We start from the raw sequence: 25214 nt of genomic DNA on the forward strand, positions 1-25214 counted from the left end.
GAGTGAAACTGCCACCACCATCAGCAGAACGGAGCTGCTCCGGGCCTTTGGGATGCTTCCCATCTGGGAGACTTCACTGTGCATCCCTTCTCTATTAAGGATATATTGGAAGTCTTTTCAAATCAGACTGTTTTAAAAATTCATTTTTTACACTAGGGTTAAAATACCAGGTGAATTATTTCTGTAGTTTCCCTGCTCAGGACCGCTGAGTTGTACAACCTGGTAGGTGGACATCCTCACAAAGAGCACAGTGTTGATGGACCATGCTGTTCCTCCCTGCCACTGCCCATCTATTTTTGAACAACTGGGCATTGCTGTGGACTGAAGCCTCATTTCTCTCACTGCCATGATGTCCCATTACTGACACTCATGTGGAAGCATTTTCACGTTATCCCGGCTTAGCTGTATTGATGACACAGTCCGTGCAGATTTTTTTCTCATGTGGATTTGTATTAATAGCATAAAAAGATGAACATCTTAGAACTTCGTTGGATTTTCTCTTCACAAATAAAAGTTGTATTCTATTTTTCTGTTCTTAGATGTCATAGATTATTAAATTGTTGAAGCAGACAGCAAAGAACCTGGCAAACATAATTATCATTAACCATGAATTCTGAAGATTGTGCCCCCACATCCCACAATGGTGTTGTGCTTTCCAGTGTTGCTGTTTAGAGCAGAAGCCTGTTGTGTGTATCAGCCAAACATGGCTTCGTCTGACCCACTTTAAAAGGCCGTTACCTCGGTACCTTTCAGGACCTGTCTGTACTTTACTCTGTTGTTATTGGGAATCCCAGATTTAGTTACTCTGTTTAGGTATACCTTGCAAACTTTGCTGCCCCACTGAGGATAATTTCTCAGTTGATTCTTGCTCGTTATGGGTCCGTCATGCACACTATGAGGATATTTAATTGCTCTCTGTAGTTGCTTGGAGGAGCGTGCCCGTCCATGGTCGACATGGCACCCATTCCTGCCTCAGCTCCACCTATCCTTCTCCATGACTATACCTCTGGATGACTTTTGAATTGCGATGTTACTTTTTATTCATTTGTATTTAGCTCTTTAATGTCTCATTGTCTTTTTTCATTTAGTTTTTGGACAGAAAAAAATATATGTGCATCTGTAATAACCTATGTACTCACAACATAGTTAGCATATTGTCATATTAGTTGTACTTCTGAAGAGGGTAACATAAATAAGCCCCCGTGAGCAGAATTCTCATCTTATGTTTAAATCTTATCCTCATGTCCAAAATACCTAGCAAAGAGTCAGGTGCATAGAGGACACTTGATAAGTATTTTATTTTAATTTGAATATTGCAACTCCAGTGTTGATTGAGTTGTATAGGTTACATTTCTAGACTGTTTTTATATCCTAATACACATATAGTACATGTCACGGTGTATGTGATTCAAGTGCTTTTTTTTTACACTTACTATAATTGAAATTGCCAATTTAGAAAACCATACTAAAATGTTTGCCAGCAGAATAATTACACTGTGTTGTATTCACACAGTGAACACTAGAACTATTAAAATGAGCTAGGTCTACGTTTTTCAACAAGAATAAATTTTAAAATAATAACATTTTCAAATATGTGCAAGATGATACCGTGTGTATAAAGTTTGGTTATGTGTAAAACAGAACTGTATATTTTTTATGGATTCAGAGGTAAATGTTAGTGTAGAAACATAAGCAGGAATGAAACTCCTAACCCAGTATAAATGTGGATGAGGGTGGGTGATTCAGGAGGTGGGAGGTACGGAGGCTCTCACCAGTCAGTGTCTGTTAAGTGTTTCATGTTTTGCAGCTTTATTGAGGGAGAATTTATGTGCCTTAAATTACACATTTTAAGTATCCCTTTGGTAGGTTTTGACATATTTATACTTCCATGAAACTAGTACAATGAAGATAGTGAACATATCCATCACCCCCGAGTTTTCTTCTCCTCTTCCCCTGGCACCTGCTGATCTGCTCTGTCACTATAGATTAGTTTTCATTTTCTAGAAATTTTATATAAATGGAATCAGTCATGCCATACCACTGTTTTGGTTGGGATAGAAGGTCTGGCTTTCACTTAGCCTATTTTGTTGTTGGGTGAATCAATAGATCATTGCATTGGATAGATAATACCAAATTGGTTTATTCACCCACGAGCTGATAGACTGTAGGTTATGCCAGGTTTTGACAACTATGACAGAAGTGGCTGTGAAAGATTGTGGGAAGCTGTGTATAGTGTGGCATGTGCTTCCCTTGCTCTTTGGTGAATAGCGAGGGGTGGAGCGTGTGGCAGGTGTGTGATTGACTTTGTGAAATGCTCAGCTGTTTTTTGGACCTGTAAGGGGATCACAACCCTCGGCACGGTGTCGTCTGCACCACGCTCAGCCAGTGAGTGCACCGGCCATCCCTATATAGGATCCGAACCCACGGCCTCGGCGCTACCAGCACCACACTCTCAAAGGCCAGCCCAACTGCCCAGCTGTTTTACAGCTGGACGTCAGCAGCCGTGATAAGAGCTCTCATTGCTCCATACCTTTGTCCAGACTTGGGATGCAGTCATTTAATGTTAGGGTTTAGTAGGTGTGTAGTGGTCCCCATTGTGGTTTAATTTTTTGTTTCTCTAATGATCGATGATGTGGAGCATCTTTTCATGTGCTTATTTGCCCTCCTTTTTCTTCTTTGCTGAAGTGTCCGTTCAGATGTCACCACCACATACTTTTCTATTAGTTTACAATAAAGTTTTTTTTTTTAATACACTTTATTTTTTAGAGCTGTTTTGGGTGCACAGAAGAATTGAGAGGAAGGTACAAAGATTTCACATATACCCAGCCTGCCCCACTATCAACATCTCCACCAAAGGGTCCATTTGTTACAGTCAGCAAACCTAGATGGACACATCATTATCACTCAAAGCCCACAGTTTACATGAGGGTTTGCTCTTGATGTTCTTCACTCTGTGGGTTTGGACAAATGGATAATGACATGTACTCCTCGCTGTAGTTATCATACAGAGTAGTTTCACTGCCATAAAAATCCTCCGTGCTGTACCTGTTCACCCCTCCCTTCCCCCAGCCCCTGGCAACCACCGATCTTTTCACTGTCTCCATAGTTTTGCCCTTTCCAGAATGTCATATAGTTAGAATCATTCAGTATACAGCCTTTTCAGATTGGCTTCTTTCACGTAGTAATATAAATTTGTGTCCTCCATGTCTTTTCATGGTTTGATAGCTCATTTCTTTTTTTTCTTTTTTTGGTATGGTGATATCTGGGTGTGTTTTTTTTTTTTTTTTTTTAGTGCTGAATGATATTCCATTGTCTGGATGGACCACAGTTTATTTATCCATTCACCTACTGAAGGGCATCTTGGTTGCTTCCAGGTTTTGGCAATTTAAGAATAAAGCTGCTGTAAACATTCGAGTGCAGATTTTTGTGTGCACTTAAGTTTTCAACTTACTTAGGTAAATACTAAGGAACACAATTGCTGGGTCATATGGTGATAACATGATTAGTTTTATATGAAACCATCAAACTGTCTTTCACAGTGGCTGTACCATTCTGCATTCCCACCAGCAGTGAATTAGGGTCCCTGTTGCTCCACGTCCTCACCAGTGTTTGGTGTCGTCAGTGTTCTGGATCTTCGCCATTCTAATAGATGTGTAGTGGTATCACACTGTTGCTTTAATTTGCGTTTCTCTAATATCATATGATGTGGAGCATCTTTTTATGTGCCTATTTGCCATCTGTATATCTTCTTTGGTGAGGTGTCTGTTCATGTATTTTGCCCGTTTTTGTTTGGCAGCTGGCCGGTATGGGATCTGAACCCATGCTGGATTTATAAGACTGTGCTCTAACCAACTGAGTTGACTGGCCAGCCTTGCCCATTTCTTACTCGTGTTGTCTGTTTTCTTACTGTTGAGTTTTGAGTTCTCTGTATGTTTCAGTTAACAGTCCTTTATCAGATGTGTCTTTTGCAAATATTTTCTCCCAATCTGTGGCTAGTCTTCTCATCCTCTTGACATCATCTTTCACAGAGCAAGAGTTTTAAATTTTAGTGAGCTCCAGCTTATCAATTCTTTCTTTCATGGATTGTGCCTTTGGTGTGTATGTAAAAAGTCACTGCCTGACCCAAGGTCAGCAAGGTTTTCTCTTGTGTTCTCTTAGGAGTTTTGTTTTGCGTTTTACGTGTAGGTCTGTGATCCATTTTGATTTTTGTGAGGAGTATAAGGTCTGTGTCTAGATTTCTTTTCTCATGTGGCTGTCCAGTTGTTCCAGCACCATTTGTTGAAAAGGCTGTCTTTGTTCCATTGTCACTTTGTCAGAAATGTGCGTGTGTGTGAACCTAATATAAACTCTGCATGCAAGTCCTTATCCGATAATGATTTACAAATATATCCTCCCAGTTAGTGGCTTCTCTTTTTCTCCTCTTAACTGTCTTTTGAGAAGCAGAATTATACATTTTACATAGTCTAATTAAATTTTTTTTTATAGATCTTGAAATCTTTGTTTGTCCGAGGTTACAAAGATGTTCTCCTAGGTTTTCTTTTAGAAGTTTGCAGTTTTGGGTGTAAGCTGATTACTGCATGCCATGTGAGGCGTCACTCTGTAGGTGGCTCTTGCAGGCAGCATTGGGTGAAGACTCCCCTTTTCCCACTGCACTGCTCTGGGGCCGTTCTCACAGCCCTCTTTCACACACCTGTGGGTTTGTCTCTGGACCACTGTGCTGTTTCACTGATTCACTTGTTTGTTTGATGCAGGTACTACAGTGTCTTGATTACAATAACTTTTTGTAAAGTTATGGTATGTACAAAATCTTAAGCTTTGTTTTGGTTCTTCTAAATGCTTTTCATTTCTATATGAATTTTAAAATTAACATTACCATTTTTCAAAAAGTCCTGTGGGGACTTTTATTGGGATTGAACTGATTCTATAAATCACTTGAGGTGAATTGACACCTTACCAATCTCTTCATTCACAGATGTTTCTCAACTTATAATAGGGCTTACGTCCCAGTAAACCTATCCTAAATTGAAAATATCTAAATTGAAAATGCATTTAATACCTAACCTACCAGACATTATGGCTTAGCCTAGCCTACCTTAAACATGCTCAGAACCCTAACGTTAGCTTACGGATGGCAAAATCATCTAACACAAAGACTGCTTTACAGTAGAATATTGAATCATGCATGTAACTTATTGAACACTGTACTGAGAGCAAAAAACAGAATGGTTGACTGGGTACTCAGAACGGTTGCTAATGAATGTGTATCGCATCTGCACCATCCTGAAGTCAAAAAATAGTTAAGTTGAGCCATCCTAAGTTGGGGACTGTCTGTCTTTAGGTTTTTAAAAATGTTCTCTCAGCAGTATTTTTCAGTTTTCATTGTACATGTTTTCCATGGTTTTATATCAGATTTGTAACTATTTTGTTTTTTTATGCTAAATGATTTTTTATTTCAATTTCTAATTTTTTGGCAGTAGTACATAGAAATAAAATTCAATTTGTATATTAATCTTGTGTAATAAAACCTTGCTAAACTCAATTCTACTTTTTTATGAAAATTGTATCAGATTTTATACATAGATTAACTTGTCTGTGAATAAAAAGTTTTGCCTCTTTATACCCGATCTGGGTGTCTTTAACTTCTATTTCTTGCATTATTATGCTATGTAGAACTCCAGTATAGTATGTATAGAGGTGGAGAAGGCAGACGTCCTTGCTGTGTTGCTGGTCTTGGGGGAAAGCATTCAGTCTGCCATCATTACATATAATGCTCACTGCAGGTTTTTCATAGGTGACATTTATCAGGTTAAGGAGGTTCCCTTCTGTTTCTAGTTTGCTGAAAATTTTTATCAGGAATGAATGTTGGATTGTCAAATACTTTTTCTGCATCTCTGAGATGATTGAGGGTTTTTTTGTTTTTTTAAATCATTCATATAATTAGAGTGCTTGATTGCAGTTGGCAAACCAACCTTGCATTGCTGAAATAATCTCCACTTCTTGTGATTTATCACCATTTTTATATATTGTTGGATTCAATTTGCCAATATTTGGTTAAGACTTTTTGCATCTATGTTCATGAGGGATATTGGTCTGTATTTTTTTTTTTTTGTAATGTCTTTGCTCAGTTTAGGTGTCGGAGAATTGCTGGTTTCAATAGAAAGAATTGGAAAGTATTCTCTCCTTTATAATTTTCTGGAATAGTTTGTACTATGGAATTGATATTATTTTTTATTTACATGTTTGATAGAATTCTCCCATGAAACCCTGTGGGCCTTTACTTTAGTTTTCTTTATGGGAAGATTTTTAACTTCAAATTCCATTCATCTCATAGATTCAGTTCTGTTTCAACTGTTTCTTCTAGAGTTAGCTTTTGTAGTTTGTGTCTGTTAAGGAATGTTTCTGTTTCATGTAAGCTGTCAGATTTGTTACTGTAAAATTTTTCATAACGTTTATTTGTTATGCTTTTAATATTGGTAGAACCCGTAGTGACATTACCGCTTTCATTTCTGACATTGGTGACTGTGTCTTTGTGGCAGTTGTGATCGTGACATACCGTTACTCAGTCTACACAGAGCATAATTTCATAGAAGTGACACCAAAACACAGACTTAAGAGGGAAGTGCATGTAGAAATTGATGGAGTCTGAATTAGGCCTCTTCCTGAGTTGGCAGTTCTGTACCAACATGGGCATCCTTGTTTTGACATCGTGCTGTGTTTGTGTGAAGTGTGCGGGGAAGGTAGGGCACACGGAGCCTTGTGCGAGTCCTAGAACTATTAGAAAATACAGTTACAGTAAGACACAGTTCTTTTATTTTAGGGACTTGTTGAAAGGAGAAAGTCCTTAACCCTGTATTTTAATCTGCTTTTAGTATTTGAGCTGTTTAGAACCTTTGTTTCATAGTGTTACATGTATTATGGCTCTTGCAGGACTTTTTAAGTTTTCATGTTCCTTAGTTCTGAAAAAATTAACATGTGAGATTGGTTTAGAACTGTTTGATAGTCTGTGTTAGACTACCCAAACTTGCAATCGTTTGCCCATTTCATACAGGTTTCTTTAATTTGTTTAGTGATATAGCAACCCTCCATGTCCCTTGGTTCTTCATCTGCAGTTCACCCAACTGCGAGTAAAAGATATTTGGTGGGGAAAAAAACAATAAAAAATAAGTATACAACAATAAATATATACATATGTATAAATTTTTAAAAATACAGTATAGCAGCTATTTACAAAGCATTTCCATTGCATTGGGCATTACTAGTAATCTAGAGGTGATTTGAAGTATATGGGAAGATGTGCGTAGGTTGCATGCAAATACTGCACCATTTTATATCAGGGACTTGAGCATCTGTGGATTTTGGTATCCATGAGGATCCTAGAACCAATCCCCTGAGGATGCCGAGGGATGACTGTCTCATGTAATGCATTACGTTGGAATTATCATGTTTCAATATTTGTGTTTTACCATTGATTTTTCTTCTCTTTATAGCTTTACCTTTAGTCCAAGTGGATGAAAAGGGAGAAAAAGTAAGGCCAAATCAAAACCGTTGCATAGTAATACTGCGGGAGATACCTGAGTCTACCCCTGTGGAAGTAAGTGACCTTCTCTGAAAGGGTACTTGGACGTTTCCTGAGGGTTTTTGTTGGCTGTGACTTTTTTTACTTCTGTGGTTTTTGGAGGGTGTGTTTTTAAGAATAAATGCTTACAGTAGCGCTGTTTTCCCAGGATGTATGTACTCTGGTCATTGCTGGGTGGTTCACTTGTAGAAGGAATTGATTCTCAAACACTTTGGTCTCAAGACTCCTTTACACATTTTACATTAAAAATTGTAGTGAGGGTGTGCGCATTTTGGTATTTAGAAATTAAAAATGAGAAAAAATTTAAATATTTATTCATTTTAAAAATAGCCATAATAAACATACAGGTTAAAATAAAGAGCATTTTTATGATAAATAACTTTTCAAGACACATATTTTTATGGCAAGTGCATCAAGAACTCCTGAACATCAGCATACTTCCACACTAGCATGCCCACTCTTGTACTCACCAGCGATTTTGCATCGTCATTACACATGGGTTTAGAGTTAAGAAAGACAAAATCATCTTTTGTGTGTGCAAATGGGTTCTAGAGATCATCCTTAGAGAACTAGTAACTTTGGACAGTACTTTTAGGGGACCACAGTATTTGATAGTTTAAGAATAATGAGAAACAGTCTACTGCATTGCTGTAATCTCTGTTACTTGTCCAGACATTTAAACTGAGTTGCGTATACATAACCACCCTGATGCATTGCCTTGAGATAGTGAGGAAACGTCTGCCCAGTGAGTGCTCGGAACCCCGCCCGTCACATCTGTTATTGGCCACCTCACCGTGCAGCACCTACCTGCTTTGGGGACTCTTGGAGAACTCCAGCAATTTTGTCTTGGCTTCTTATGTGATTGAAGCCAAGTCGTTTGTGCTACATAACTTTTTTTTTTTTTTCCTTTTTGTCTTTTTTTTTTCGTGACCGGCAACGGATCGCAACCCTCAGTGTCGCGCCCGGACCGGACCGGACCGGGACCGGCAACGGGATCGCAACCCTCAGTGTTGCTCCCGCATCTCGCTCAGCCAGTGAGCGGCCAGTCTGTATGTGGGATCCGAACCCTCGGCGGGAGCGCTGCCGCGCTTCCCAAGCGGCGCACTGTAGCAGTGCGCCACCGGGCCGGCCCAGTGCTACATAACTTTTTAAACACCTTATTTGCGAAGGAAATAGACATTTCTATTCATGCTTTCAAGATTTTACCTTTTCCATCCTACTGGGTTCATGTAGTGAGGGAGAACACTTGAAAACTGTAACAAAGGTGAGGGTCCCAGATACATCCCACGCCTAGGGTGAGAAACTATACTACTTGCTTAGCAAGTTTTATTTTCTGTTCAACACAGGCTATTTTTACTAGTGCTATTTTATTTTATTTTATTTTATTTTATTTTATTTTATTTTATTTAGTTGTACAGAGAAATTGAGCAGAAAATAGGTAGTTCCCATACTCCCCTTCCATATGCAGTGTCTCCTGTTATTGACATGTTACATTAGAGTGTACGTTTGTTCCAACGATGAATCAGCACGGATCTGTTATTATTAACTACGTTGTACAGAGAAATTGAGCAGAAAATAGGTAGTTCCCATACTCCCCTTCCATATGCAGTGTCTCCTGTTATTGACATGTTACATTAGAGTGTACGTTTGTTCCAACGATGAATCAGCACGGATCTGTTATTATTAACTACATTTTACGGTAGGGTTTGCTCTTTGTATTGTATAGTTCTATGGGTCTTGCCAAATGCGTAATGTCCTATATTCACTGTTACAGTACCATACAAAACAGTTCTGTTGCCCTAAAAATCCTCTGTACTCTACCTGTTTATCTTCTTTTCCCTCCCTATTTTTTCTAGTTCTGTGTTGTAATATATGGAGAAAAAGAAATCAGAATTGTATATTTTTCCCTTATATTTTTATTGAAGTTCTGAATATGAAGAACCAACATATTTCTTATTAATCTGATGTCTTTATTATTAACTCAATTCTAAAACATAGATCCTAGTTTTCAAGACTTGAAATATTTGTAAGAAGTACAAGCAAGTCAAATTTTCCACATTTAACTATAGACATTGATCTTGGTATATTTATATTATTCATCGTAAAATCTGAACGATGAAAGTCTTGAGAGAAGATTTAGAGGAAACCCTATGATAAACTAAAAGTCGAAAAATGGAGGAAGGAAAATTATTCCAAAGCAGTCTGAATAAGAATATAAGGAAAAGAAAGTCCCAAGGACTCTCTGTAATATAAAGCTCTTCTACTGGGGCTTCGAAGTGTAATCCAGGCGTTTCCTGAAAATTCTGTCTTCTTTAAATGTACCTAAGTACTTGTCAGTGACTAGAAAATTTTAAATATAGATTCTGATTTTCTTAATGATAGTTTAGGTAGGATTTTCCCAGAGGCAGAGGAATAAACCATTCTTTCTACTAGTAGACTGGTTATCTGGTGGATTGAAGTATTACTGGTTGAAGAGTTTTTTTGTTTGTTGTTATTGTTTCCTGGTTGAGTTTAGAAGTTGTAGTACTAACTAGTAGTCAAGTGTGACTTTTGCATTGACGTGGTTGTTTCTTCCTTTAGCCAGTGAGCAAATTGCCAGAGATTAGACGACAAACCAGCATGGGAATCCCTGGGAACAATTTCTGTCATTCATTGGTTGGTTAAACTCCTTTAGTACCTTTTGAAGTGTAACTGGCTAATCATTTTTTATGATATGGCCCTGTTTTCCCCTGGGACTATTTTCCCTCTGAAATCTGTTTTGTCTGGTATGAATAGATCCACTCCAGCTTTCTTGTATTAAAGTTAGTGTATGTCTTTTCCATCCTTTTACTTTAAGCCATTTGTGTCTTTATATGTAAAGTGGGTTTCTTATAAGCATGTAGTTGGGTCTTGTTTTTCTTATTCAGTCTGAAAATTTCTGCCTTTTAATTGGGGGTGTAGCCCGTTTATGTGTAAGTGATTAATGATGTGGTTGGGTTTAAATTTACCATCTTGCTGTTTTTCTATTTGTGTCTTTTCTTTGTTTTCTCCTCCTGCCCCCCGTTTTTTTAGTTCAATGAGTATTTTCATCTCCTTTTTTGGCTTATTATGTATAACTTTTTTTTTTTTTAAAGAGGTTGCGTTAGGGTTTACAGTTGGTATCTTTAACTTGTCCGTGTGTTTGTAATCAGTGTAAACCGTCTCTCTTCCATTTTCCATTGTGCCTTTGTGCTGTTGTCACACATTTTAATTCTGCTTAATCGTAACCCAAAACGTATTTTTGGTATGTTTGCTTTAAGCAAGTCAGTCTCCTTTTAAAGAGACTGTCAGTCTTCCATGTTGGCTCTGGTGATAATTCTGATGCTCTGTCTTCCCTCCTCTCCTCCTGGCCGCTGTGTGGACATTGCTGCTGGTTTGAGCAATTTGTTCACAGGATGCCTTGGTGTTGCTTCCAAGTTTCCTGCACTTGAAGTTCATTGAGCCATTATGTTTTCCAATGTTTTCTCTTTTCTTCCATCTGTCTTTTTGTTCAGAAAGTGTCTAACTACCTGGTAATTTTGTTCAGTTTATTTTTTATTTCTGACATATTTTTTCATTTCCAGAAGTTCAATAATTTGGGTCTTCCCCCACCCCCCAGATCGCCCACATTTCTATTTAACATGCTCAGTCTTCACTTTTTGGAGCATGTGGAACATATACCCAGTAACTATTTTAATGTTTTTGTCTACTGATTCTATCATCTGTATCATATCTAGATCTAATTTGAGTGGTTTGTCTTTGCATGCTGGCTTGGTAATTTTTGAGTGGACACCAAGTATTTTGAGCTTACTTCACTGGTTACGGAATATTTTTGTGTTCTTATATATATTCTTGAGCTTTGTCTTGAGATGCAGTTACATTACCTGAAACCAGTTTGATCCTTAAGGCAGAATCAGAGTAGCCTTTACTCTAGGCTTATTTTTCCCCGTTGCTGAGGCAGTGCCTTTCATGGTACACCATCTGCTGTCCTTTAATGCAGGAGGGTCTTCCTCTCTGGCTGGTGGGACACACACTACTCGCCTCCCAGTGAGCCTTCTCTGGGGTTATTCCTCTAGGCATTTCAGGCTGAAGACCTGGGGAATTCCCTCCCCAAGCTCCAGGGCCTACTGGCCGCATGGCTGGAAATTCTAGTCATGAGCTTGGCACCTGCAGGGCTTTCCTTGTTCATGTCCCCTGAGGATTGATTTTCTGTACTGCCTCATGTCTGGCTCTGAAAACCATTATTCCACGTATCTTGTCTTTTTTTTGTCTTTTTTTGTCTTTTTTCCGTGTCCGGCAACGGATCGCAACCCTCAGTGTTGCCCCCGTACCGGACCGTGGACCGGCAACGGGATTGCAACCCTCGGTGTTGCTCCTGCGCCCTGCTCAGCCAGTGAGCAGGAACTGGTCTGTATGTGGGATCCGAACCCTCGGGCGGGAGCGCCGCTGCGCTTCCCAAGCGGCGCACTATCCAGTGCGCCACCGGGCCGGCCCTTGTCTTTTGTTTTTAATTGTGTCATGTGAGAGGGTAAATCTAGTCCACCTTGGCTGAAAGCAAAAGTCCAGCTAATTTTTTTATTTCTTAAATTATCTTTTTTTTTTTTAAAGCTGTGTAGTTATCAGCCTCATGGTAAAATACTATATTTTTTGCATTAATGTGGTTCATGCATAATTGTTCTCCTGAGCGTAGTGATCTGATGTGGAAGTCCCGCTGAGCCCTAAGCCTCTGTTGAGAGAGAGGGTCACAAGGCATCAGAGTACTGGACTGTGAAAGGGTATGTCCTTGAGAGGATGTATGCTTTTACTTTGGTGAGAACATAAATTGGTGTAGTGAAGAGTTAATTCTGGCCTCCCTTTTCCCTGTAGGAAGTAGAGGCACTATTTACAGGAGACAATTTACCAAGATTCATAAACTGTGAATTTGCCTACAATGACAACTGGTTTATTACATTTGAAACAGAAGCTGATGCACAGCAGGTGAGTTCTTTCCACCACCCCTGTGACGTACGTGGCTTATCCATATTCAGTATTAGTACACACTGGGACTAAACTCGGCATTGAAATTTCTGTCTTACCATAGTGTTAAGTTTGAAGACAAGTGCAGAGGGAAGTTGTCATAAAAACTTACACGCGTGTTTTTGTGTAGACAGTTTTCGTAGCAATATATGACATTGCTTTCTGAGGACATTGTAAAATAGGCAGACTAGAAAAATCAATTTTGTTCTCATATCTAGGCAGGAAAGGTTTTACTCTTGGCAAACTGTTTTGGGGAACTTTGAATTCAGCCATAACCTTTCAGTAGGCATCATTGCGAGCTGCAGGACACTCAGAGGTATTGAGAAGTGAGCTCTGTGAGGAGACGTAAGGAGTTAAATTAGTTTCCTTGCCCTTAAAGGAAGCATCTTGTTTGGAGGAAACAGATTAACATATGTAAAGGAGTGCCATTGTGTTATAAAGTATTAAATGGTGTAAGTGCTACCAGGGGTTCAGAAGAGAAAACACAAAAACTTCAAAGATGGGTTTTAATTGGAAGGAAGGGGGTAAAAGGGGGACTGGGGGATGAGCCACCCTGTCTGTGTAGGGCTCCACTGATGCACACTTGAGTGTATCAGATGGGGCTGAGTCAGGGTGCAGAGCTGTCCGCATTTCCTAGAGCGTTTAGAGTAGATTTAATCTGGAGAAGAACAAGAAGCTGTATAAATAACGATTTACAAATGTGGTGATCCTAATCTTCTCCCTTCCTATCTAGCACTTCCTTTCAAATTGGGGTTAATACTAGGAATTCAGTGTTTATTGTTTTTCCTAGGTCAGGATTCTTGGCCTGTGGTCTTTGGGAGACTTTTTATGTTATCTGTTAATACTTACAAAATTGTGTACACATTTTATTTGTGAGAATTTTGGGTAGAGGTTCCATAGCTCTTACTAGGTTATTTTAAGGGATCTGCGAACCAAATTGGGTGAAGACTCACTGTTCTAGGTCCTGTTCACCATCTGGTAACCATACAGTCCTCATTTAAGCTATTGAATTAACTATCAGTTCCTCTTATTTATAAAATTAACTGAATAGTATTTTGGATGATTTTGCCTTTAGGCTTACAAATACCTTCGAGAAGAAGTCAAAACTTTTCAAGGAAAGCCAATTAAGGTAAGCAATGCCATTAGTTATACTTTCTTCATTTGCAAATTGATGTTCTTAAGCATTCTGATAGAAACTTGTCTTCAAACAGGCTCGGATAAAGGCAAAGGCAATAGCTATAAACACGTTTTTGCCAAAGAATGGATTTAGACCTCTGGACGTGAACCTTTATACACAGCAGCGTTACACAACATCTTTTTATTTACCTCCAGTATACAGTCCTCAACAGCAGTTTCCTCTGTACAGCCTGATCACCCCCCAGACGTGGTCAGCAACGCATAGCTATCTTGATCCACCCTTGGTGAGTCCTTTTTTACTTGGGATTTACTTAACGGAAATCTATATTGTAGATACTGTGCTAGGTACTTTGAAGGATTAAAATCCTAGTCTAATAGGGGAGCCAGCTGTACATGGCAGTTTGCTATAGTAAAACACCTTCATGTTATGTAGTGGATTTTAGATTTATTTGGGAAGTAAAAACTGAGGTATGTCCATCAACAGCTCAGAAATATTGTGAACGTGATCCTCGCCCAGTTCATCTCCCCTCCAGCCCAGTACTTCCTTTCCTAGGCTGTGCAGTCCCTAGCAAGAAGCAGGGTGCAGTAAGAGCTCTGAAGGAACTGGTGTCCTTCTGAGCACAAAGGGAGGTGTAAGGGGAGACTTGTTAAGGAGAGCAGGTGTCTCGTGGCTGGGCCGAGCAGAAGGCCTGCTGTCTCACGGCTTTCTTTCACCACCTCTCACACCCGCTGTAGGGTCAGCTGGCATGATCAACTTTCACAAGTTTTTTCCTGTGGTCAGAATGTATATATTTGTGATGTGTCCAGTTGTTTTCTCTGCAGCTGCGCTGTGTAGATGCTAGAAAGATCAGGGGGGTCCTGGCTGGGCGGTAGCATGAGTTTGGTAGTATGGGTGCAGGAGAGCCTGCGGTGTGCTGACAAGTGTCCTTGCAGCCGAGGTTCAGGTAAACAGAAGTTGGGCTGGAGGTTGCTCGATTCAGCCACGCAGGTTCTGTTGGAACAAGAGAGATGGAAGGTAGGGTGCACAGAAGGTTATGGTCAGAAAGCAGAGACTGAACGAGTACCTCTAAGAAGAGTTCACGACCAGGATGTAGCTGTAGGCGCAGGCAGCCTGCTGCACAGGGATGGATGGCACTGCTCACAGGCAGGAGAACTTGAGAGAAGTGCTGATTAAACTTGGACTGCTGGCACCTGTTTTACACGAGAAAGTAAAGGTAATGTCCATGAAAAAACTGAGGCTGGAAAAGACAAATATGTCAAGCAGATGGTGATTGCAAAAGTAGACAAATGCACTGTCAAACATAATGAGGGGGGTTCTCAGGTGTCATTGAGAGCCTTTCAGGTTAAGTGTGGGGATTATCAGGAGGAGTCAAACAGAAGGAAGCTTCATGAGAACACATAGCATGCACAGAAGTGCATGGTGGTATGGGTTAGTGCATGTTTCTGAGCTAACATGGAGAGCTGGGGAGCAAGCTGGGAGTGATCAGGGCCAAGCCGCGAAGGTTCTTAACAGGCATCCTGAGGCAGGAATCGCTGTGGAAAGTCATCTAAGGCTCCTAAGCAGAAAAGTGAGTCATACTCCATTTAGAAAACAGCTCAGTGGCTGTGTGAAGGACAGGCAGGGACAGGAGCATGAGCTAGCAGAGGTTCTCAGGCCCATACCGACCAAAATATGGAACCACTGCAGCAGAGAATGTTTGGCACACAAGTGACTAAAATTCACATATTTCTGTCTCTTTTAAGTGAATTGTAGCGGTAAGAAAATGTATTACTTTTTTGAAGTACTACTGTGTCCTATATAATTACTTTTTCAAAAATACATCACAGGAGAACCTTAGAGGAGCAAGGGTCCTTAGACACCTGCTGTTGAAACATGCTGAGCCTGCCCAGTCTAGTTCTCCTGAAGTTGGGTCACTTCTCCCGGGTCTCTGGTCATATTCCTCCCTGTCTGGACAGAACCTTGGCGACAACTTGGGTTTACCTTTTTAACAGCCATGTGGACCTGGTCTGCTCTGCGAAGTCAGGTCCCTCCGTCAGGGCCCTCGTACTTGCTCTAAAACATACTGTGTCGCTTTGAAAGAGTGAAGTGATAGTGCCTTTTAATTCCCAGGAATTTAAGATATTAAGTTATTGTGATAATAACCAATTTTATTTTTAAACTCTTGAGCAAGATTACTCAAATACCAGAGTTCTGGTGTAAAATTACATATGTAAAAAGCCATGGTTTACAATCTCCAAAACCTAGGTCTGAATTAATGGCTCTTGTGGTGTGATACATTTTTAAATAGTGTGATTCTTGCAAACTAGAGTTTCTTAAGTAGTGAGTGAGTTAGAGTTTTAAGTGTTCCCTTTTGTTGCTTTATACATTTTTTTTAAATCAGGGAATGATTTTATTTTGAGCCTATGAGACATCTAGTATTCTTTTTCTATTATAGCTTCCAGGTAGCTCTAGTTAAGGAGAATTACTTGCTTCCTCCCCACCCCCACCCTCATTTCTTTCCCTTGTTTTTCAAACAAGGAGGGGCCTATATGTATCTTTGTTAATTAGTAAAAATTTAGGACTGGAAGGCTCCAAGGAGTTAATTGTCCTTGAAGAGACATCATTTATACAGAAACCACATGTCCGGAAGCCAAAATGTTAGTTAGAAAGAACTGTTTGAACACTAAATTTTATCTTATTTTTGTATGTGTCTAGATTTTAAAAATAGTTGGCAGGTATTTAAAATTCTGTGCTTGATACTTTTAACTTACAATTTAGGTTTATATTTTTTAAGGGCTTTATGGCCCTTTCTAATTTTTTGTGACTCTTACATCAATATATTTGGTACACGTATTACCTTAAATTATGACTTAGGAAACAATTATTTATGATCTGAAAATATTCTACCCTTCAGAGCAAGACTTGCATGGGGGTAACGTTAGGAAACGGCATCTCAGCAACTCTGATGGTGAAGTGATTGCGTTAGCAGCAGCAGGCATACAGACAGTCTCAGTTTAGGGTGGTTCAACTTACGGTATTTTGACTTTACGATGTTGCAAAAGTGATCGCTTTTAGTAGAAAATGTACATCCAGTGCCCACACAACTATTCTGTTTCTCACTTTCAGTACAGGATTCAATAAACCACACGAGATGTTCAACACTCTGTTATAGAACAAGCTTGTGTTGGGTGGTTTTTCCCAATGTAGGCCAATGTAAGTGTTCTGAGCACTTTTAAGGTAGGCTAGATTAAGCTATAGTGTTTAATAGGTTAGGTGTGTTAAGCGTGTTCTTGACTTAATGGTATTTTCAACTTACGATGGGTTTATAGAGACATAACCCATCATAAATTGAGGAGCATCTGTATAACTGTTCCCAAGATTGAGAACTTTGATGAATTTTATTAAAGTAATCAGGAATAAAGAATTATTATTTACTTCTTGCCAACAATGGGGGTAGTATTATTAGTAACCATTTAGGTTCAGCATTTGGACTTTTCAGACAAATGTGTTAAGAGTCACCACACCTGTGTTCAGGAACCCACGTGATCTGAAAAAGTTTCTTCTCTTAGTGTCAGTTTCTGCTTGTATAAATTGTCCTCGTTGGATTGCTATAAGGATTAATTGAGGTGATGCAGAAAAAGTTCTTAGCACCAGCCTGGACATTGTGTATGCTCAATAAATATTAGAAATTAATAATAATCTTATAAAATGCTTTTCTCAACTTACAATTATTTTTAGGTATAACATGGAACATACCATCTCTCTCACAAGATCAGGAAATGACCTAGTTTACTACAGATATAATAGTATTAACCAAATTGAAGTCTGTTTTATGGTTTGTTTACTTATTTGTTTTTTTAATGAACCTAGGTAACTCCATTTCCAAATACTGGATTTATAAATGGGTTTACATCTCCAGCCTTCAAACCTGCAGCATCTCCTCTGACTTCACTCAGGCAGTATCCACCGAGAAGCAGGCAAGTTCCACAGCAGCTCACGTCCATCTGTACTTCCCGTGACTCCTGCTCCAGTGTCTGTAGCAAGAGATGCATTTGGCTACTAGTAAAGCTCCCTAGAGATAGCATTGTTCGAAGCACACAAGATGAACACTAAAAGCTGTGCTGTAGTTGCCTTCATCAAGGATAGAGCTCTTTAGAGGAGGCTTTCGGGGAGGCTTTTTAATTTGGATCTGGACTTAAAAACAGGGAAGCAGGATTTTATCACCTCATTGATAGATTTGCATTATCCTATATGTATACCCTAACTATTCTAAATAATATTTTTCACATTTTTAAAAATAGAAAGCAGATTTTAGCTTAGATATTTTGCATTGTCGTGCTCATTATGTAATGCCTTGATGGTTTTATAACTGAGCTCATACAAACTTTTCTTTATAGGAATCCTAGTAAATCTCATCTGCGACATGCAATTCCTAGTACAGAAAGAGGCCCTGGGCTATTAGAAAGTCCTTCAATATTTAACTTCACTGCAGATCGATTAATCAATGGCGTTCGGAGCCCGCAAGCAAGGCAGACAGGTCAAACTAGAACACGAATACAAAACTCTTCATCTTATGCCAAGAGGGAGACTGGAACTGGGCGCGTGGAGCTGGGTAGCCTTGATTCCCCTCCTGGCTTAGGGAGAGGAAGGTGAGTTGTTCGTGTGTTGTGTTGAACAGATGCTATGGACCAATCATAAGCTATTAATATTTTTAAATTCCTTTCATTTAGATATGTTTTATAATAATTTTCAAATACAGAAAATCAAATTGAAGGCTGAAACATGAAAGGTTTTGTAAATTGCTGTGAGAGTGGTTCCTTTCAGATCGGAGACTTAAGTGGTTTCATCTTTTTTGTAATATGAGATTGTTCAGTGAGAGCGGTAGATGAACTGAGCTGTCTCGTGTCGCAGCCATGGTGTATCTGCCTGCATTCTCTGCTTGGTGGTGGCCCTGGCCCTGCAGCTCCTTTCCTCCCTTCCACCCTGCCCCTAGCCCTGCTCCTCTTCCAGCTGGCAGTGGGGCTAGTAGACACAGACAAGGGAGTTTGGTAGCCAGGTGGACCAGCATTTAAATTTCATTCCTACTAAGTTCATTGATAAACAGAAACTGTTTTTGTGAAGTGGTGCCTGTCGCCCACATACTCCATCCTTGGGGAGCAGTCTAGCCCCCGTGGTGCTGTGGTGCCTGCTGCCATCCCCTAGGGTACTTACCAAGCACCATGCTTCTTGCTGCAAGCTCCCTCCCGCTGCTCTCTTGCCTCTTTCACTCATGTCTCCCTTTAAGAGGTGAGACTGAGAGAGATGCAGGCAGGCCGTGGGCTTTGCATCCTCTGCAGTATTGACCAGGCCAGCTGGTCTTTTCAGGAGTCAGTGTGAGAGGACTGTCAGGACTTGTCTCTGTCAGATAATGAGCAAGCAACGCAGCATGCCAGAGCTTCCTTTTTAAACTTACCTTGAACAGTTTAAGTGAAAATATCTGAGTTTTCTGTATGTAAAGTATACAGCACAGTGTCTGACATACAGAAACTCCAAAAATGCTGGTTCCTGTTTCTTCCTGGTTCATTGTGTGATTTCAGTGCAGCTTGAGGGTTAAACATAATGAAGAATCAGAAGCAGCTAATCCTGTCTGTGGTGACTAAATCGACGTTTGGGAAGCCTTGGTAGGACTGTAGGACAGAGTGGCCAAAGGCAGCATGGGTTAGTAGACCTAGCGCTGGGCTGTGTATTGGTCAGGAAAGCAAGCCACGCAGCTGTCGTAACAAAGTGTGGTGTGAAATTGGTTGCACAGGCACTGGAGATTGACAAGGCGAGGAGCAACCCTGAGCAGTGCAGGGTACTGACTCGGGCAGCAGCCACCACTTAGAGCTGAATTTGGGTTCTTAGAGCCTGGAAGTGTCGAGGGAGGGGCTGCAGACCTGGACCTTGGTTCAGACAGACACAGCACCGAGCATTCAGGCTGGAGAGATGGCCTGCCCGCCTAAAGCTCCCCTTTCCCCCTAATTCTGGAGTGTTTGTTTTGTTTTCATTAACTTTTTCTTTTGGACCAAAGCACGACAAGGCACCCAGCCATGTTCATGGAGTGATGAATCCCAAGTGCCAGGCTGTCTCAGTCCTTTCTGGGAACCACTGTTATGTCACCTGGTGAAAGCATGCTCTTTGGGGTCTAAGACATCCAAACCACCAGCGGAGTTGTGGGGACAGGATGCCCAGACTCTGTGGCATGACTGTGATTTCTCTTCCATGGTGCCGGGACCCCAACGGGCCACATACTGCCCCTCGTGAGTCGGGGCCATCCCAGCGCTTTCACCAACTGCCCTGGGGCTGCTGCTGTGGTGGGACACCGTGACAGGGAGGAAGCCTTTTGTTAGGTCTGCTGATGGTGGTGCTAACAGGGCCTGTGTCAGACAGATCCACCTGGTCCAGCAAGGCAAAACTGTGCTGGAACCACTGGGGCACTGTGGTCAAGAAGCACCCCGTGTGCAGGCCTGCATGGCCCTGACTGCTCTGCCAGAGCATTCACAGCACAGACATCTGCACTGTCCACCCCACGTCCCTTCTGCTGGGTCTCCTGGTCACAGGCTTGGAGTCCTATTCTTTGTGAGGAGTTCGTCCAGCCAGATGCACAGCCCACTGCTCAGGAGCCCACGTGGATCTGTTCTTTCCCCCAGTTCTGAGTGCAGATGCAGTGGACTTGGACTCTGTCCACTGGTTTTCAGGGCACTCCTGATTGGGGTGTGATGCTGAGATCATGTGTACATGCATGTGTACATGCTGAGATCATGTGTACATGCGTGAACGTCCACAGTCCAGGTCTAGAACTCTTCCTGAGTCCAGCTCCCTTTGAGGCCGTTAGTGTGGACTGAGGGTGAGGAGGACAGCCCTGCAGGACGGTGGCTGCTGTTCCTACCCAGCTTTGTGGTATAATGCCCACCCGTAGCAGGCAGTTCAAGTCTTTGGTCACTTTTGTTCCACAGTCAGGCGTTTAGTTTCTACTGGACATAGCCTGGCTTTGCTTCAGAATCCTAAAGGTGTGTGTGGTGCCTCTCCTAGAGAGGCTAGCCAGAGGGTCCACAGAGCATTCCATTTGGCACAGAATTTGAGGAGCCTAAGGTTGTCATTCTAGGTAGTTATGCCATCTTCAGCAAGACTACTTCTTGGTTTTCTATAAGTAAAAAAATTAGTCAAGACTGTTTCTAAGCACCTTTCCAGCTTGTATAATACAAGGCCCTTGGGGATTCTTTGCGTTCAGTTGAAATGATAAAGGGATAAATAAAAAATAAAATTATAAATGGAAATTAATGTGACTTGTTAGACCACATAAGCCCATCTAGGACAATGGAAATGTCTTGTCTGTCTCAGTGTCCTCGGGGCTGACGTGAGGCTACTGCTTAATAAATGCTCATTTATTGCAGTTACAGACCACAGGGCGTGCCGAGGCCTGCTGCCCGCTGAGGTCTGATTGTGATAGGGTGCTGTTTGTCAGGCTGGCAGGGAGGCCTGGAAAGTGCATGGGGTTAGAGATCCTGTATGGTTTCTTGGTTGGGGAAACCGTGACGCTGTGGAGTGAAGGCTGTGAGGGAGGCAGGGAGGAGGAACAGATCATTTGGAGTCATTGGGATTTTGATACATAGATACATATTTGATAAATTTTCACTACCTTTTTTAAGAAGTCACCCATGTAGTTCAGTATCAGATCTTATACATCTTGTCAGTGCAACTAAATGGATGTTCAGGTATTCATATCTTAGTAAAAATTCTAAGTAGCCACTAGGTAAATTCTTTTAGTAAATGGTTTTTATTCCTTTTATTTACCTATCTGGACATGAGTTTTAATCATTTACTATAAACTTTTTGTTCTTGTTTTGCTTATACTTAAAGTTGGGATTTTAAAATCAAAAGTTCTTGAAAGATTACAAAGTAATAAAGACTTAATTGATGCTTGCTTTGAATATGTGAGCACAAACGTGCTCAGTGAAGAATCTTCCAAGTGGGGTAAAAATAGATCTTTGCTTTCTACTCTAGGAAGAATTCCTTTGGCTATCGGAAGAAAAGGGAGGAGAAGTTCACAGTGAGTACATTCAGCATGTGTCATTTTCACAAGGTGCTTGAATATGTGCTAAACAAACGTGAGATTTAATTAAGTGGATTAAGGTTAAGCCTTGAAGGAGCCTTTCGAAAGACTTAAAAAGTAATACTATGTAAGGAGGAGATGGTGGAGTTTTTAGAAATATCAATTGCTGTCCAGTTTCCTGAGTGTTAGTCCATAGCACATAGACTTGTGTGCCATGGGTAGGTGCCTCTAACAGCTCACTCTTGCACATACTATAGTCTACATGCAGGTGTCCAGATGAGTTCTGCTCCATGGATAACCATATTGTAGAATTTAAAATAACTGGAGCCATCAGTTTTGGCAAGCAGAATAGGCTCCTCCTGTATAGGAATTTGTTCCTCAGTATTTTTCATTCCAAACAGTTTAACACGCACCCAGTACAGACAGGACAAGCCCAACAATAAGTAGTAAGTTCATGTTAGCGGTAAGTACGTACGTGAGACGTGTTCATCTTGGTTTCAGTTGTGTCAGTCAGGGCACTCAGAGAGACAGCATTAGTCTCGGCCAGCCTTCGTTGTGAGATTTCAGCTCTGCTGTTCAGTGGCTGAAGTTGCCTCGTAAATGACCTTTGTTGGGTGATGAAGCATCTGCATGGCTGAGTTATCTGTACTTGTTTGTCTGCAGATGTGTTTTAGACAGACGCGGAAATGAGGTTCTCTACTTCTCTTGGGCTTTCTCTTTCCACACTGAGTGACTTTATGGGGTGTCGTTCTGTTGCAGAGCAGCCAGACTCAGTCTCCAACGCCCCCAAAGCCTCCATCACCAAGCTTCGAGCTGGGGCTGTCCAACTTCCCCCCACTACCTGGAGCTGCAGGCAATTTGAAGACAGAGGACTTGTTTGAAAACAGGTTGTCTAGCTTGATAATAGGATCATCAAAAGAAAGGGTAAGATAAATGTTACAAGTTTAATAGTTGCTAACATTTACCATGCGCACATTTTGTGCCAGGCTCTGTGCCGAGCTTTATATATGCATTATTTTCTTTTTAATACACAGAGAGGTTAAGTGATTTGCAGAGGTCATACACATTTGTAGTGATAAGGTCAGCATTGAACCCAGGACCAGGTCCTCTATTTACCTGGTTGTCTGCTGAGGTCAGGTAGAAACCTGTGCTGTGTTGTGCTGTACAGACTCTTTCTCTCACCCAGAAGCTTAGATTGCATTCTCTTTGTTGTTCAGACCTGCCCTTATTTTACAAGATAAAATGAAGCAGAAAAATCTGAATTATGCCTAAACTAATACAATTTTTAGTAATCTACATGAGATAAGTAAGGAGAAGCCTAAATAACCTCCCTGCACTACTGGTGGCTTCTGGTGAACTGTATAGGCTGCCACATGAAATGTTGTCACCCTCTGTCTGATAATCATCCCAAGAATTAGCCTGAGCCACAGAGGCCAAAGGATACCTACTTCCTACTGCCAAGATTAACGTTTGAGGGCTCTGGGAAGTACAAAGAAAACATTGTCTGCCTAGTTACTAGCAAGGCATAAGAAGAGCCAGAAAGAGCCTATTGGTGGTCTTGGGTGTGTGCATCCCTTGTGCCGGCAGCTCTTACGTGTGGCTGCACATCAGGGTCGCCCTGATGTCTCCTTGCAGTGTACACACACCACCACCACCTGCCTGCCACCCAAGGTGGGTTTCAGGGAATGGTACCATTGCACAGCCTGAGTCCAGACCACTGCAGTAGATGCAGTGCTTCCTCAGTTAGCAGGGCTGGGCTTAATTAATAGGGACTTCGCAGGCCTAGCCGGATAGCTCCATTGGTTAGAATGTAGTATTATAATGTCAAGATCAAGGGTTCAGGTCCCCATACTGGCCAGCCATCCAAAAAAAAGAAAGGTGGACTTTGCTGCTGTACCTTGAGACTAAAGCCAGCTGAGGTGTTTAGTCCTTTTCATATTGGCAGATGGGAATCACTCCTGTTTTTCACCTTGGAAGTTGAGTACGTTCCAGGATTCTGTATTTTATACTAACAGTCACGTGTTAAATTTGGTATGTCTGGCAAATTAATCTGTTTTAAACTTCTGCACAATAATTTCTGAGTTATCAAGGTCTTATATAGAATGACGTTAGAGAATTAATTAATGCACTTTAAAGATTGTGAATTCTGGCTTTCACACTGGCCTGCTCCCCTGAGTGATGGGTAGAAGGAAAGAACAGGCAGGCCTCTACTCAGTACATTTGGAGTATCTGTGTGAGGTCTCTCTTGAAGAAGGAATCGCTACTTCAGAAAAGCCTGAGCCTGATTCCACGGCCAGCTGAAATAGTCTGCCTCACCGCCTCTCAGCGGAATGGGGCAGCAGCGTCTTATAAGTCCACCTGACACTTGGTGTTCAGCTGCAGGAGCTGCTTCAGACATACTCAGTTGAGGGGGGTTGTGACGGTCACTGACTCTTTCAGAGTGCAGTAGTATGTCTGCACTTAAATCGTGTCAGGACTGAACATGTCGTGAATTTAAATGAGCTCTTATGGGAAAGAGATCTTTACAATTCCCAACTCCACCAAGCTGGGTTCCTTCAGCTTGAGCACAGGAGTCACCAGAGAGTCTGGCTCCCAGACTGGAAGGGCTGTGGAGTCTCTGTTCCCCTGCCCATGTGCAGGAGTGTGTCGGTGGTGCCGTTCCCTCCCGAAACTCTGGGCTCTTCACTTTATTTCACTTCTGAACGTTTTACCTCCTTTGAAAAGTAAAGCATTTTAAGAAAATTTTGTCTTTCGCACTTAAACTCACTACCAATTATTTATTTGCTCTACTGCCTTCTTTAAACTACATCACAAGTATGTGATTGTGCACTCTGAATGAGGCCGAGCATGTGCAGAAGAGCGGTCGCACACAGGAGTCAGTGGCTGGAGCAGAAAGATCCGGTGTCAGTCAGTTCTTAGCTTCATGACCTTGTGCAAATTAAATGTGCTATAAGCCTCAGTTTCCTCACCTGTGGAATGGAGAATGTTAACATACCTGCCCCCAAGGGTTGTTTGTGGATGCAGGTGAGAGCTACTATAGATACCTCCCACCCACAACGGAGGACTTACATGGGGCTACAGGTGCCAGTGTTCCTTTACTTGTATGATTGAGTTGTGTTCGCTGTGTCAGGAGCTCCACACTTAGCAGGCACTTGAGTGTCTGTGATGTGCCAGGCTGTGCTGTGCCCTGAAGTGTTGGATGAGTGAGCTATGTGTGTGATGTCTGTTCAACTGAGAACACGAGCTTGCAGGTGATTAGTTACACAGGAGTGCAGAAGAGAAGGCCCAGGACAGGAGCATGACTCGGTGTGTGCCAAGAGGAAGGCTAGCAAGTCCTCCATAGGCAGAGGGCAGACTTGGGTTCTCCTGTGTCCTCTGGCCACAGGGGCTTGCCGCGACTAGCTCTGCTGTCCTCGTTCGGGCAGACATGCATGGCC

At 41.4% G+C, this 25214-nt stretch overlaps 1 protein-coding gene across 2 annotated transcripts in view; it reads left to right on the top strand.

The window, feature by feature from the left end:
* Positions 1-25214, top strand: part of LARP4B (La ribonucleoprotein domain family, member 4B) — a 70530-nt gene that overhangs the window by 42108 nt on the left and 3208 nt on the right. For both annotated transcript variants that reach the window (XM_008586107.1, XM_008586106.1), the window contains 8 exons: positions 7488-7591; positions 12440-12550; positions 13665-13718; positions 13801-14010; positions 17577-17683; positions 18104-18355; positions 21729-21774; positions 22537-22701. In XM_008586107.1, coding sequence (XP_008584329.1) covers positions 7488-7591; positions 12440-12550; positions 13665-13718; positions 13801-14010; positions 17577-17683; positions 18104-18355; positions 21729-21774; positions 22537-22701 — 1049 coding nt within the window. The remainder of the gene's footprint in view (positions 1-7487; positions 7592-12439; positions 12551-13664; positions 13719-13800; positions 14011-17576; positions 17684-18103; positions 18356-21728; positions 21775-22536; positions 22702-25214) is intronic.

The sequence above is a fragment of the Galeopterus variegatus genome, unplaced genomic scaffold, assembly GCF_000696425.1.
Source record: "Galeopterus variegatus unplaced genomic scaffold, G_variegatus-3.0.2 Scaffold3831, whole genome shotgun sequence".
NCBI lineage: Eukaryota > Metazoa > Chordata > Mammalia > Dermoptera > Cynocephalidae > Galeopterus > Galeopterus variegatus.